The 16,530-nt window shown below is 38.4% G+C and overlaps 1 protein-coding gene across 1 annotated transcript in view; it reads right to left on the bottom strand.

Annotated features, from left to right (window-relative positions):
* RTTN (rotatin) overlaps positions 1 to 16,530 on the bottom strand; it is a 1,186,344-nt gene that overhangs the window by 552,286 nt on the left and 617,528 nt on the right. Inside the window, exons 28-30 of the mRNA XM_053714873.1 lie at positions 7,679 to 7,833; positions 1,320 to 1,539; positions 857 to 985 (exon numbers count right to left, since the gene is read on the bottom strand). Of these exons, the coding sequence (XP_053570848.1) occupies positions 857 to 985; positions 1,320 to 1,539; positions 7,679 to 7,833 (504 nt within the window). The remainder of the gene's footprint in view (positions 1 to 856; positions 986 to 1,319; positions 1,540 to 7,678; positions 7,834 to 16,530) is intronic.

The raw sequence follows: 16,530 nt of genomic DNA, 5'->3' as shown, positions 1-16,530 counted from the left end.
CAAGGAAAATGACTGGGGGGCGGAGCCAGAGGGGGAGCTATATGGACAGCTCTTGCTGTGTGCTCTCCTTGCCTTTCCCTGTGGGGGAGAATATTTCCCACAAGTAATGGATGACGCCGTGGACCGGACACACCAATGTTGGAGAAAAAAGCAATTATAGGGAAGGTATACACTAGAGATTATTTTGTTTCAATTCTAATCATCCATTTAGGATGATTTTAAAGTTATGGTTAATCTTCCGGATATTTTGAAACCATCAAAAAATGCAGTTTAATTTGATGACGGAAAATGGAAAGATTCATAATCTTTTAAATAAAACATGCATAACTAATAAACATGTTGAAATTATTGCTATGGTGGATATGTATTTAGAATTTTGCCAACAAGACTGCTTATACATATCTACTATTGCACAAGTAACCACTTTGTTCTCATTGTTAGTAAATTAAATGCTAACACTTTTTTTTTTAATCTACATCACTCATGGCACATTTAAGAGATTATATTTTTATTCTTTATTTCAAAAGCACAAAAGAAGAGAAAAACAAAGTAAATCTATGGAACATAAAGCACACAGGGTGCCATAAGGAGGAATTAATTGGTATTTTGCTTCAGTGCCTCAAAGGAGCTACAGTTTCAAACAACCATCTGTACATGATGAAATTCCGGTGTAAGGTGGCAAGGAACTGCAAAGGACATGATTTAACAAAACAAAAATGCATCTTCCTTTCTAGAAACATATTTGCAAATACAATAAGAAAACCAAATATTGATTGTTTTTTAAACAAAGAGAAGCATTATAAAATAAGAACATATACTTTAAAAACTACAAATCTTTTTTTCTTTCATTTCTCACCGTGTTCTTGGCTTGAGCTATCATCTCGTGGGATACATGAAGTAAGCACAATACAGTGCTCTTTGTGACACCTTTTCCCATGTAGGAGTGAGCATTTCCTCCCCATTCAACATAGAAAGAGGATATAATCTGATAAGAGAAGAAAACAATTTCATGCTATGTTGCCTTTTATACGTATCCGGTGAAAAACATTCCGGTGGAAACAAAACATTTCTTTTGATTTTAAGCTACAATTCAGTAAAAGTAACAACCCATAAAATATTCAATGCCAGAATATTGTTTTAATTGATTTCTTTTAAATAAATATGAGTTTTTACTTCATCCTAAACATTAATTATCATACTTACCAAGTATGCAACATCAGAATCTAAATAAGCTTTATGATTCATTTGTATCTTAGATTTTAATATGCTCTTTCAATATTTGTGAAACATATTGTTGGAAGCACACAAAGATGCTTTACCTCAAGAAGGCTAGTCAAAGATTTGACGCAAACTGCATATGGTTCTGTGGTTGGGCAGTGGGAGCTCCAGCCTGGAAGTGATGTTGCATGAGCCAATCCCCTTAAAGTTCTTCCCAGAGAAGGCAGACCGTAAAAATGGGGAGCATCAGTCACTTTCAAAGATTTCACCAAATGCATGGCCAGTTGTGTCCTGAATGATCCAGAAAGCACCAAACACTTTCTAAGTATAGAAAAAAAGAAATAAAAATAATTAATTGCATAATCTAATTGGAATTTTACCATGCCCCAAACTCTTAATATTAATTTAAATTTAACATGGGACCATGTTATGCATTTTTCTGTTTATGATTTACCTTTGGGTATGGGATCACAAATGAAGAAATGGTTAACTGATTCTACTATAATTTCTTCCCTGTTACAAAATCTAAAACATGTTTCGAAAGATACTAAAATTACAGTTGGACATGAACAAGGAATTTTAAAATCAGCTACATCTAGTGTTTTACAGGATGCAAATATATCTTGGTGGGAATCTGTATTTGGATATAGTAGTACAGCTACTCATTTTTTTTAAATATTATGTTACACCCTGTTATTGTTTTAACTATTGTTCAAATTGTTATGTTCATGTTTATGTGTGGCTGTGTTTGTTATCAAAAGCATTTAAACAAAAAAATAGACAACTTACATCTCTGGAACATCTTAATTCACAACAGTAACGTTATGTACCTTTATATTCTGCTTATTCAGTTTTGTTTGATACAACTAGGCTTCCTAATCCAACTTGACTGACATATAGAATAATTTGATATCAATATTGCATACTTATACTTTCATTTAATGTTTTAGGATACTCCTATCTCTCTCTTTTCTTGGTGTCTGGATGTAAATATTTTGATTTGCACTTGGGCTCTTCTGAATTGATCTGCCTTACTACTACTGGACATGCTGAGGCCTTGTGACAAGTTTACCTATGGTTGCTGCAATCGTTACCTGCAACCGTGTTGTCTACTTGTTTCACCCTATGGTTATTCTTTCGCCTTTTCAGGGGTTATATACACTATTGTTTCTGTTTGCAAGCACTGTGAAGATTACACATGTTGTATTTGTTGCCGGAACTGCTCCTACAGACTTTATTGCTTTCATTTCTGCAACAAATTTATCTTACTACTAAGGTAGTAGTGAATTGAACTTTCTCTGCAATGACGCTGCTATTGATTTGATTTATTCAATCAAGACTTGGGCATCTTTGCTTATGATCTATGTAATATTCTTTATTGTAGTGTATGACGTCAAATCCACTGTCTTTTGTTTGAAATATGTCTGGTAGTTTCTTCTGTGTTGGCCCTTAGTGTTTTATCATTGGGATTGTGTCTTTGACAAAAAGAAAAGAAAGTGGGGGAATAAGGTAGTTAATATATATAGAGTTAACATTTCACTTATGGTATGCTCTAATTTGATTGGTTTACATTGTGTATATAAGCTTTGCATTAAGCTATTGTTATCTGTTACCTTCAGATCTCAAGGTATGTATTAATCTTGTTGTGATTAATAAATGATTTATGTCAACTAATATTTGATAGATATGAGTATTAATTTAATCTGTTAGATAACCCAGATAGAATAACAAATTATGCTTACCTGATCATTTTTGTTTTCTTCTGATGTAAAGCGTCCAGAGCTGCATTCATTACTTTTGGGAAAATAAGAACTTGGCCACCAGGAGGAGGCAAAGACACCCCAACCAAAGGCTTAAATACTATTCCCACTGCCCTCATCCCCCAGTCATTCTGCCGAGGAACAAGGAACAGTAGAAGAAATATCAGGGTGAAAAGTGCCAGAAGAATAAATAAGGACGCCCCACATAAAAATTACGAGTGGGGAGGTGTGGACTTTTTCCATCAGAAGAAAAGAAAATCATCAGGTAAGCATAATTTATGTTTTTCTTCTTAAATGGAAAGAGTCCCCAGCTGCATTCATTACTTTTGGGAAAACAACACTGAGGGAACAGTAGGCGGCCCATGCTGAGGGCACCAAGCCTGAAACCACTACCCACAAAAAAAAACCCAGCTTCGTCCAAAGCTGAGAAACATTGAAAGGAAAGGCCCTGAGGACTCAACTGAGCCAACAGGCCTTTAAGAGACACCATCGCCCAACAGACGGTTGCTCCTCACACACCCCTCCTAAAGGAAACACCAACCTCCTCGGCGGTAACAATCCTCGGCGAAGGTGTGGAGATTCCTCTTAATGCGATCGTCCATTGCACACTGAAGAAAAAATCCAAGGTACCCCATATTTATTGGGGTACCTTGAATTCCTATTGGCTGAAATTTTCAAAATCAGCCAATAGGATGAGGAGAGCTACTGAAATCTTATTGGTTGATTTGAACAGCCAATAGGATTTTAGTAGCTCTAATCCTATTGGGTGTTTTGAAAAATTCAGCCAATAGGAATGCAAGGTACCCCAAATAGATTGCGGTACCCTGCATTCTTTCTTCAGTATACCATGGACGATCAGATGAACAGGAGCCTCCATGCCGCCGAGGATCGCCACATCTGGGAAGACCACTCCGGACCTCCGCTCCACGCAGCCTTTGGTGTGGATAAAGATGATGGACCCGCCTGGAAGAAGACCTTCTCCGTCGGACTTCTGAAACCTATTTGGGGCTTTAGTGTTAGGTTTTTTTTGGGGGGCACTTTGAAAAAGAGCTGAATGCCCTTTTAAGGGCAGTGAAAATGAGCAAAATCCCCTTTTAAGGGCAATGCCCATACAAATGCCCTTTCCAGGGCAATGGGTAGTTAAGTATTTTTTCAGTGTTAGGTTTTTTATTTCAGGGGATTTTTTACTGTTAGGGGGACTTTGTTTATTTTTAATGTAAAAGATCTGTTTAACTTAGGGCAATGCCCTACAAAAAGCCCTTTTAATGGCTATTGGTAATTTAGCATTAGATTAGGGGGTGTTTTTATTTGGGGGGGGGTTACTTTCATAGGGATTAGTTTTTTTTGGATAATGTGTTTATTTTTTTCTGTAGTTCTATTTTTTATTTTTTGTATTTACAACATATAGACTGCCCTCTGGGCAGGCTTACCAACTAGTGATTAAATAAAAATAAAATCCTCAGGGAATAAATAAGAGCCAAGAAAAACAAATTAACCCCTTCAGTTCCTTAAGGAGATAATTTAGTCTCTGCCACATGCATAAAAAGTGCCTGCCCCATGCCAAAATCCAATCCTTACCAAAGGATGATATCTGTCCCAAATGTATTGCTGCAGGAAATCCTCTAAGTGCAAAGTCTCTCCACTTCGTAGACATTAAAGCACTTACCTGCAGAATCCGCCGTTCGGCATGTAGACAGCTCATCAGGCATGAAAGGACGCACGCTCCTCACAGAGACTTGCAGAAGAGAAAGAAGTAAAACGACTCTGGCTTTTTATACCACGGGCAGCAAATATGTTAGGAAAACGCATCAAGGCCAACCTTACAAGCTCCTAACTGCTTTAAAGGGACAGTCTACACCAATTTTTTTCTTATTTAAAAAGATAGATAATCCCTTTATTACCCATTCCCTATTTTTGCATAACCAACACAGTTATATTAATATGCTTTTTACCTCTGTGATTACCTTGTATCTAAGCCTTTGCAGACAGCCTCCTTATCTAAGTGCCTTTGACAGACATGCAGTGTAGTCAATCAGTGAAGACTCCTAAATAACTTCACGGGAGTGAGCACAATGTTATCTATATGACACATGTGAACTAGCACAGTCTAACTGTGAAGAACTTTCAAAATGCTCTGAGCTAGGAGGCGGTTTTCAACTGTTTAGAAATCAGTTTGAGCCTAGCTAGGTTTAGCTTTTCAAAAATACCACCAAGGGAACAAAGCAAATTTGATGATAAAAGTAAATAGGAAAGTTGTTTAAAATTGCATGCCCTATCTGAATCATGAAAGTTTAGTTTTGACTTTACTGTCCCTTTAAAGCCACCACTACTCTACTGAAGAGATTAACGTGGACTACGGCTAGACCCAAAAATCTTGCTTGAAGCGAAAGAAATTAAATTTTCTTCAGACACCAAAACTTCACCTCCTTCATTGACAAAGGCAAAGACTGACTTGGGTTTGTGGGAAGGGGAGTGATACTTAACAGCTTTGGTGCTCTTTGTCTCCTCCTGCTGGCCAGGAGTGATATTACCACTCGTAAATGAAGAGGATGTGGACTCACCATATCTTAGGAAATAAATAGAGGTAGGAGCACAGGAAAAATGCAATGCAGCCCCCCACCTTTAACTAGATAAAGCTAAAATCACTTACAAATTAACTCTCTCAGATATCCAAAGAAAGAAAAAAAAAATGGCTGTAATTTATTTTACCTCCACTCACACAAAATAACTTGAAAATACTAGTATTCATCAAGGCAAAATATGTTAACATAAGATATAGTCTTAATGTATATTAGTACCTGCACAGAACTAAGTAACATCTGTATAACAATGTAGCAGAGTCACTGATCAGGTATATTACACAGGGCAGTGAAAAAAAAAATCAATATGGGTAAAGAATGCAAAATTACAAATTTAATGTTAGTTTAATGTAAACATCAAAGCATTTTACATTTTATTTTGTTGAAATGTGCTTTTTACATTCATAATCTGACACAACTGACTGTTTCATTTATGTTGTTACTTCTAACTGAATAAACAACTCAACTGATACATTTTCACTGAAAATTACAGTTATTTTCAGACATTTTAAAGTCAGCTACTTTAAAGGAACATGATACCAAGATTTTGAAGTATTTGAAAGTGATGCAGCACAACTGTAAAAAGCAGACTAGAAAATATAACAAATATGTTGCAACTTAAAATGTATTCAGTAGGCACATCACATTGTAAAATGGCTTTAAGCAACCAATCAGAATGCTAGTCCCGGGACTTGCAATGGAGTGTACATCTGGCATGTGCAGGCACCATAATATTATTTCCATCCTCACAGTAAAGCAAAGTGTGATATTAGCACTGATGAACTGGATTGGCTGTTTATTGAGGGGGGTTCAACGAAAAGCTGGTTAGTAGCTGAATAATAACTTTTCAAATAGCACTTTAGTGAGCTAAAGAAATTTTGAGGTAAAATATCTTCCTTCCTTCACATAAAGATATTAAGTTGCACTACCAAAATACATCAAAACATGGGAACAGGAATTAAAACTTAAAATTGCACCCAAAGATTGGAAAATCATATTTAGGCAGATGGGTAAAGCAATTTCATCCATGAGCAACACAGAAACCAACATGAAAATCCTAACCAGATGGTACTTAAATTCTAGCAGACTATATAAGATGTTTCCAAATGCTGATAAATTATGTTGGAGGGGGTGTGGCCCAGAAGGTACACTGATAGAGACATGGTAGGGATGCCCAGTTCTCCTAAACTATTGGAAAGGGGTACAAAAATAAATAAAAATGGTACTATCTTACAGGTTAGAATTAGACGCCTTAACATTCTTATTTAACAAGCCACCTTAACTAAAATGTCAGTTTAAGCTCTCCTTAATATATATCATGATCTGTGGAGCTAAGCAATAAACCCCAAGGCTTTGGAAATCAGCCCAAATACCTACAATACAAAGTTGGAGACAACACATTTTGTGGCTCCTAATGTTAGAGCAATACCATTTCCAACAAATCAATCGTAGTGACTTCTACCACTCAGTAACATTCCTATGGGAGGACTACATAGCCTCTATAGCAGCCTCTTGAAATCACTAAACATTCCATACTGCCAATATCACTTAAACATAAAATATGTCTACATATAGAAGGTATACCAGGTGAAAGGGAATACATATGCACCTGAATGTTGTCTGAGAAAGTACCAGATAAAATATTGCATTATTGAAGATATACTAGACCCGTATAAAGCAAGCTCTTAAAAAACTTGACAAAACAATATACCTTAAGATGTATATTCACCTATAATGTCTTGTATTCCAACTGTATTTATTTTGATTTGTATCGTATTTGTTTTGTATTATTGAGTTGTCAATAAAGTCATTCATAACCCAAAAAAAAAAAGATGTTCAGTTGACATTTTCTTGTCAGCTTCTTACAGCTATGCTAAATCACTTTCAAGTGATTTATCATATGGCTATGATGTACCTTTAAGTTAACTTGCAAATCTTAGAACCAGTATCTAGATAGCTAGAAGCCATGGTTTCTAATGATACACAAAATATTTGTAGATTACCAGGCAAAATATTATAATTGTCACAGTTCTAGAAACTAGAAAGGTTAAATGCTTTCCGATCTTTGCTGTTAAGCCAGAAAGCTCAATCTTTTGTTTTAAAATTCAAGTTGCAACTTACCGATCAGTAACTGAAGTTAAGCAGAGCATTAGTGTGTTAAAAAAAGCCATCAACTCTTTCTGCAGATGCTGCCTCACAGCTGCTTGTGCATCATCCAAATCCTTTTTTGCTGGGTACTCTTTCTGGACAATTAAATCAAGCAGCGGACTTGAACTCTAAAAAGTTGCATTTAAAAAAAAGCAAATATATTTTTGTTTACAGATATATTTTATAATGACTGTAGCAATTCAAGACTATGACTAAATGCTGTACATATAACGTTTGATAGATGCCGGTGAATGCAAGGTGATTGGCTCAAACAGTTGATCATGTGATAGATAATTAGTGTGCACAATATGAAAACCTTCTGTTCTTTTTATTTAAAAATGCCTGATATTGATAATAAAAATATTATGTTGCTAAACAAAGCTTACTGGCATTTGCAAAGAATTAAGTATGTGTTGTTTCCCTGAGCAAGAATAAAAATGCAATATGTCAAAGACAGTGAATTCTCTTAATAAATGGTCAATTTGACATCCTGTTCCTTCAAATATAAAAGTTAAAGAGGGAAATTAGGAAAGAACAGCTGCAAAAGTAGTTTTGGCTTTTTGTCCATTACAACCTCCTGAAGGTTAAAGGGACATGAAACCCAAATGTATTCTTTCATGATTTAGATAGAGCATTCATTTTTAAAGAACTTTCAAATTGACTTCTTTTATCTAATTTGCTTCATTCATGTGCTTCATTCTCTTGGTATCCTTTGTTGAAAAGCATATCTAGATAGGCTTAGGAGCTGGGAACTAGTTGCTGATTGGTGTCTGCACATATATGCCTCTTGTGATTGGCTTACTGATGTGTTCAGCTAATTCCCAGTAGTGTATTGCTGCTCCTTCGCAAAAGGATACCAAGAGAATAAAGCAAATTTGATAAAAGAAGTAAATTAGAAAAATGTCTCATGTCCCTTTAACACTTAAACATACATACAAATGTCAAAGGCACCTATTAAATATAAAATTATTCTTTTTTGTGCATGAAAGCTTGCCTAAATGGTGGATCAAAATCATTGGCAATACGGGCATACAAATTTAAGGTGCTCTCCCTATTTATTCTGAAACACTGTTTTATATCAGTATCTGAAACAGCATTCAATCCACAACGGGGTAGAAAAACCTTAGGTACCCTTTGGCGCCTTTGTAGGGGCAAGTCTGTATAACCTTCAGGCATTTCATTGCGCCTGGCCACTGAAATACTCCATCTTCACCCAACAAGAGATTAAAGAGAAGTGATTTCTAGTGCTGTTCTCCACAGTACTTACGGAGAAGTAATATTCACAGATTAATAGGAGAATTTAGCATTCTCTAAAGGCACAAATAAATGATAAATAACATAATTTATGTAAGAACTTGCCTGATAAATTCATTTCTTTCATAGTGGCAAGAGTCCATGAGCTAATGACGTATGGGATATACATTCCTACCAGAAGGGGGCAAAGTTTCCCAAACCTCAAATGCCTATGAATATACCTCTCACCTCACTTATATCTCAGTTTAACGTATAGCCAAGTTTGTGAGGTGTAAATAGAGTAAAAAGCCTAAAAATATTGGGTGGGTCTCATGTTCTCTTGCCACTATAAAATAAATTAATTTATCAGGTAAGTTCTTACATAAATTATGTTTTCTTTCATGTAAGTGGCAAGAGTCCATGAGCTAGTGACGTATGGGATATAATATCCAAGATGTGGAAGTCCACGAGTCACTAGAGAGGGAGGGATAAAATAAAAACAGATCATTTCGATGAGAATTTAAATCCAAAAAATAATTAAGTTTTCTTAAAAATTAAAAAAAAAAAAACTCATATCATAGGCAAAAGATGAAACTGAAACAGCTGCCTGAAGAACCTTTCTACCAAAGGCTGCTTCCGAAGAAGCAAACACAACAAAATGGTAAAATTTAGTAAATGTATGCAAAGACCACCAAGTTGCTGCTTTGCAAATTTGATCAACTGAAGCTTCATTCTTGAAAGCCCAAGATGTGGCGACTAATCTAGTAGAATGAACTGTAATATGCTGAGGCGGAGACTGCCTCGCCTACAAATAGGCTTTGTGAATTAAAAGCTTTAACCAAGATGCCAAGGAAATGGCAGAGACTTTCTGACCTTTTCTGGAATCAGAAAAAAATAAAAATAAAAATAGACTAGAAGTATTTCTGAAATCTTTAGTAGCCTAGACATAACATTTCAAAGCTCTTACAACATCCAAAGAATGTAAATACCTTTCAAGAGTATTCTTTGGATAAGGACACAAGGAAGGAACAATAATTTCCCTATTGATGTTGTTAGAATTCACAACCGTTGGCAAAAATATAAACAAAGTCCGCAAAACAGCTTTATCTTGATAGAAAATCAGATAAGGAGACTCGCAAGAGAGCAGACAATTCAGAAACTCTTCTAGCAGAAGAGATGGTCAAAAAAAATAAAACTTTCTAAGAAAGTAGTTTAACATGTAAAGAATGCGTAGGCTCAAAAGAAGGAGCCTGCAAAATCTTTAAAAACCAATTAAGACTCCAAGGAGGAGAAATGTATTAAATAACAGGCTTGATACGAATCAAAGCCTGAACAAAACAGTGAATATCATGAAACTTAGCAATCTTTCTATGAAATAGGACAGAAAGAGCAGAGATTTGTCCCTTCAAAGTATTCGCAGACAAACCTTTATCTAAACCATCCTGAAGAAACTGTAAAATACTAGGAATTCTAAATAAATGCCAAGAATAATCATGAATTGAACAGCATGAATTGAACAGCATGAAATATAGGTTTTCCAAACCCTATGATAAATCTTACTTGAGCGTTCAATTTTCATGCCTTCAAATTTAGAGATCTGAGATCCTGATGGAAAACTGGGCCTTGAGACAGAAAGTCTGGTCTTAAAGGAAGTGACCAAGGCTGGCAACTGGACATTTGGACAAGGACCGCATACCAGAACCTTTGAGGCCATGCTGGTGCTATCAGAAACACATAAGATTGTTCCATTATGATCTTTGAGATCACTCAGAGAGGTGAAAAAACAAAATTTATGCTTACCTGATAAATTTATTTATCTTGTGGTGTATCCAGTCCACGGATTCATCCATTACTTGTGGATATTCTCCTTCCTAACAGGAAGCTGCAAGAGGATCACCCACAGCAGAGCTGTCTATATAGCTCCTACCCTAACTGCCACCTCCAGTCATTTGACCGAAGACAAGCAAGAGAAAGGAGAAACTATAGGGTGCAGTGGTGACTGTAGTTTAAAAATAAAAAACACCTGCCTTAAAATGACAGGGCAGGCCGTGGACTGGATACACCACAAGAGAAATAAATTAATCAGGTAAGCATAAATTTTGTTTTCTCTTGTAAGGTGTATCCAGTCCACGGATTCATCCATTACTTGTGGGATACCAATACCAAAGCTATAGGACACGGATAAAGGGAGGGACAAGGCAGGCGTTTAAACGGAAGGCACCACTGCCTGTAAGACCTTTCTCCCAAAAATAGCCTCCGAAGAAGCAAAAGTATCAAATTTATAGAATTTAGAAAAAGTATGAAGCGAAGACCAAGTCGCCGCCTTACAAATCTGTTCAACAGAAGCCTCATTTTTAAAAGCCCATGTGGAAGCCACCGCTCTAGTGGAGTGAGCTGTAATTCTTTCAGGGGGCTGCTGGCCAGCAGTCTCATAAGCTTAGCGGATTATACGTCTTAACCAAAAGGAAAGAGAAGTTGCTGAAGCCTTTTGGCCTTTCCTCTGTCCAGAGTAGACAACAAACAATGCAGATGTTTGACGAAAATCTTTAGTAGCTTGTAAATAAAACTTTAAAGCACGAACCACGTCAAGATTGTTTAATAGACGTTCCTTCTTTGAAGAAGGATTATGACACAGTGACGGAACAACAATCTCTTGATTGATATTCTTATTAGATACCACCTTAGGAAGAAACCCAGGTTTGGTACGCAAAACTACCTTATCCGCATGGAAGATCAGATAAGGGGAATCACACTGCAAGGCAGATAACTCTGAAACTCTTCGAGCCGAAGAGATAGCTACCAAAAACAGAACTTTCCAAGATAAAAGTTTGATATCTATGGAAAGCAGAGGTTCAAACGGAACCCCTTGAAGAACTTTAAGAACTAAATTTAAACTCCATGGCGGAGAAACAGGTTTAAACACAGGCTTGATTCTAACTAAAGCCTGACAAAACGCCTGAACGTCTGGAACATCAGCCAGACGCTTGTGCAAAAGAAAAGACAGAGCAGAAATCTGTCCCTTTAAGGAACTAGCTGACAATCCCTTCTCCAATCCTTCTTGGAGAAAAGATAATATCCTGGGAATCCTGACTTTACTCCATGAGTAACCCTTGGATTCACACCAATGAAGATATTTACACCATATGTTATGATAGATTTTCCTGGTGACAGGCTTTCGAGTCTGAATTAAGGTATCAATGACCGATTCGGAGAAAAAATGTCTTGATAAAATCAAGCGTTCAATCTCCAAGCAGTCAGATGCAGAGAAATTAGATTTGGTTGGTTGAAAGGACCCTGAAGTAAAAGGTCCTGCCTCAGCGGTAGAGTCAATGGTGGAAGGGATGACATGTCCACCAGATCTGCATACCAAGTCCTGCGTGGCCACGCAGGTGCTATCAAAATCATCTAAGCTCTCTCCTGCTTGATCTTGGCAATCAGACGAGGGAGGAGAGGAAACGGTGGAAACACATAAGCCAGGTTGAAAGACGAAGGCGCTGCTAGAGCATCTATCAGCGCTGCCTTGGGATCCCTGGACCTGGATCCGTAACAAGGAAGCTTGGCGTTCTGACGAGACGCCATGAGATCCAGTTCTGGTTTGCCCCAAAGTTGAATCAACTGTGCAAACACCTCCGGATGGAGTTCCCACTCCTCCGGATGAAAAGTCTGTCGACTTAGAAAATCCGCCTCCCAGTTCTCTACTCCTGGGATATGGATAGCCGATAGATGGCAAGAGTGAACCTCTGCCCATAGAATTATCTTTGAAACCTCCAACATTGCTATGGAACACCTTGTTCCCCCTTGATGGTTGATGTAGGCTACAGTCGTGATGTTGTCCGACTGAAATCTGATGAACCTGACCGCAGCTAGCTGAGGCCAAGCTTGAAGAGCATTAAATATCGCTCTTAGTTCCAGAATGTTATCGGAAGGAGTGTCTCCTCCTGAGTCCACAAGCCCTGAGCCTTCAGGGAATTCCAGACTGCACCCCAGCCCAGAAGGCTGGCATCTGTCGTTACTATTGTCCAATCTGGCCTGCGGAAGGTCATACCCTTGGACAGATGGACCCGAGATAACCACCAGAGAAGAGAATACCTGGTCTCTTGATCCAGATTTAGTAGAGGGGACAAATCTGTTTAATCCCCATTCCACTGACTGAGCATGCAGAGTTGCAGCGGTCTGAGATGCAGGCGGGCAAACGGCACTATGTCCATTGCCGCTACCATTAAGCCGATTACTTCCATACACTGAGCCACTGAAGGGCGAGATGTAGAATAAAGAACACGGCAGGAATTTAGAAGTTTTGACAACCTGGCCTCTGTCAGGTAAATCTTCTTTTCTACAGAATCTATCAGAGTTCCTAGGAAGGAAACTCTCATGAGAAGGGAATAGAGAACTTTTTTCTTCGTTCACTTTCCACCCATGCGACCTCAGGAATGCCAGAACAATGTCTGTATGGGACCTGGCGATTTGAAAATTTGACGCCTGTATTAGAATGTCGTCTAGGTAAGGGGCTACTGCTATACCCCGCGTCCTTAGGACCGCTAGGAGTGACCCCAGAACCTTCGTAAAGATTATTGGTGCCATAGCTAACCCAAAGGGAAGAGCCACAAACTGGTAATGCCTGTCTAGGAAGGCGAACCTGAGAAACCGATGATGATATCTGTGTATCGGAATGTGCAGATAAGCATCCTTTAAGTCCATGGTAGTCATATATTGACCCTCCTGGATCATAGGCAGGATGGTTCGAATAGTCTCTATCTTGAAGGATGGGACCCTGAGAAATTTGTTTAGGATCTTGAGATCTAAGATTGGTCTGAAGGTTCCCTCTTTCTTGGGAACCACAAACAGATTTGAATAGAAGCCTTGCCCCTGTTCCTCCTTTGGAACTGGGTGGATCACTCCCATAACTAGGAGGTCTTGAACACAATGTAAGAATGCCTCTCTCTTTATCTGGTTTGCAGATAATTGTGAGAGATGAAATCTTCCTTTTGGGGAAGAAGCTTTGAAGTCCAGAAGATATCCCTGGGACACCATTTCCAATGCCCAGGGATCCTGGACATCTCTTGCCCAAGCCTGGGCGAAGAGAGAAAGTTTGCCCCCTACTAGATCCATTACCGGATCGGGGGCTGATCTTTCATGCTGTCTTAGAGGCAGCAGCAGGTTTTTTTGGCCTGCTTTCCTTTGTTCCAAGCCTGGTTAGGTCTCCAGACCGGCTTGGACTGGGCAAAATTTCCCTCTTGTTTTGTATTAGAGGAAGTTGAAGCTGCGCCACTCTTGAAGTTTCGAAAGGCATGAAAATTAGGCTGTTTGGTCCTTAATTTGTTGGACCTATCCTGAGGAAGGGTGTGACCTTTTCCTCCAGTAATATCAGAAATGATCTCCTTCAGTCCAGGCCCGAATAGAGTCTGCCCCTTGAAGGGAATGTTGAGAAGCTTAGACTTTGAAGTAACGTCAGCTGACCAGGATTTAAGCCATAGCGCCCTACGCGCCCGAATAGCAAAACCTGAGTTCTTAGCCGTTAGTTTGGTTAAATGAACAACGGCGTTAGAAACAAATGAATTGGCTAGCTTAAGAGCTTTAAGCTTGTCAAGGATATCATCCAATGGGGTTTCTACCTGTAGAGCCTCTTCTAAAGACTCAAACCAGAAGGCCGCAGCAGCAGTGACAGGGGCAATGCATGCAAGGGGCTGGAGAATAAAACCTTGTTGAATAAAAATTTTCTTAAGGTAACCCTCTAATTTTTTGTCCATTGGATCTAGAAAAGCACAACTGTCCTCGACAGGGATAGTTGTACGCTTTGCTAGAGTAGAGACTGCTCCCTCCACCTTAGGGACCGTTTGCCACAAGTCCCGTGTAGCGGCATCTATGGGAAACATCTTTTTAAAAACAGGAGGGGGAGAGAACTGTACACCTGGTCTATCCAATTCCTTAGTAATAATTTCTGAAAATCTCTTAGGTATTGGAAAAACATCAGTGTAAACAGGCACTGCGTAGTATTTATCCAATATACACAATTTCTCTGGGACTACAATGGCGTCACAGTCATCCAGAGTTGCTAAAACCTCCCTGAGCAACATGCGGAGGTGTTCAAGCTTAAATTTAAATGTAGACATATCAGAATCAGGTTGAAGTGTCTTCCCTGAGTCAGAAAAATCACCCACAGATAGAAGCTCTCCTTCTTCGGCTTCTGCACACTGTGAGGGTATATCGGACATAGCTACTAAAGCGTCAGAGAGCTCTGTATTTGTTCTAGCCCCAGAGCTGTCTCGCTTTCCTTGTAACCCTGGCAGTTTGGACAATACTTCTGTAAGAGTATGATTCATAACTGCCGCCATGTCTTGTAAAGTATACGCAATGGTCGCGCTAGATGTACTTGGCGCCCCTTGAGAGGGAGTTAAAGGCTCTGACACATGGGGAGAGTTAGTCGGCATAACTTCCCCCTTGTTAATTTCCTCTGGTGATAAATCTTTTAAAGCCAGAATATGGTCTTTATAACTTATAGTAAGATCAGTGCATTTGGTACACATTCTAAAACATTCTAACAATGGCTTCTAAACATAATGAACAAGGAGTTTCCTCTATGTCAGACATGTTTAACAGACTAGTAATGAGACCAGCAAGCTTTGAAAACACTTTAATTAATGTGAAAAAGGAGAATATAAAAAACGGTACTGTGCCTTTAAGGGAAAAAACAAACAAACACAAAAACTGCAAAACAGTGAAAAAAGCAGTTAACTATGAAATTTTTACAGTGTATATAATAGACTAAAATAGCATTGCACCCACTTGCAAATGGATGATTAACCCCTCGGGTTCAAAAACGAAGCAAAAAAAACCCGCTAAAAAGCGTTATAACAGTCACAAGCAAACTGCCACAGCTCTACTGTGGCTCCTACCTTCCCATAAAACGACCTTTGTAAACACAAAAAACCCTTTACAGAGGTCCAATATGTCAGGGGACTCCTTCAGGGAAGCTGGATGTCTCAGATTGTAAAAAACAACTGCGCAATTAGAGCTAAAAAATAGGCCCCTCCCACCATGCACTCAAAGTCAGAGGGCCTTAAAAAACTATTCCTAGGAGTAAAATAACAGCCATGTGGAAAACTAGGCCCCAAATAAAGATTTATCACCTCAGTAAAAAACGTTCCTTATATATATAACGTTTTACATACTAAGCCATAATAGAAAGTAATATGAAAATTACCCTTTACTGCAAGCATGATGCCAGTCGTTATTAAATCACTGCAATCAGGCTTACCTTAACTATATCAGGCACTGTCAGCTTTTTCTAGTTCTTATCATCCTCTAGAAAAAAATATACTGAACATACCTCAGGGCAGTTAATTCTGCAGGCCGTTCTCCCAGCTGAAGTTTCCCCATACTCTTCAGTTATGTGTGAGAACAGCAGTGGACCTTAGTTACAACCTGCTAAGATCATTAAAAACCTCAGGCAAAACTCTTCTTCTAATTTCTGCCTGAGGTAAAAACAGTACAATGCCGGTACCGTTTAAAAATAAGAAACTTTTGATTGAAGATAAACTACACTAATTCACCACATCTCTCGATACTTCCTTTCTTGTCGAGAGCTGCAAGAG

This window comes from Bombina bombina, chromosome 5, assembly GCF_027579735.1.
Source record: "Bombina bombina isolate aBomBom1 chromosome 5, aBomBom1.pri, whole genome shotgun sequence".
In the NCBI taxonomy this organism is placed as follows: Eukaryota; Metazoa; Chordata; class Amphibia; order Anura; family Bombinatoridae; genus Bombina; species Bombina bombina.
Note: the sequence above shows the minus strand (reverse complement) of the source record. Positions and strands in the feature narration are given on the sequence as shown.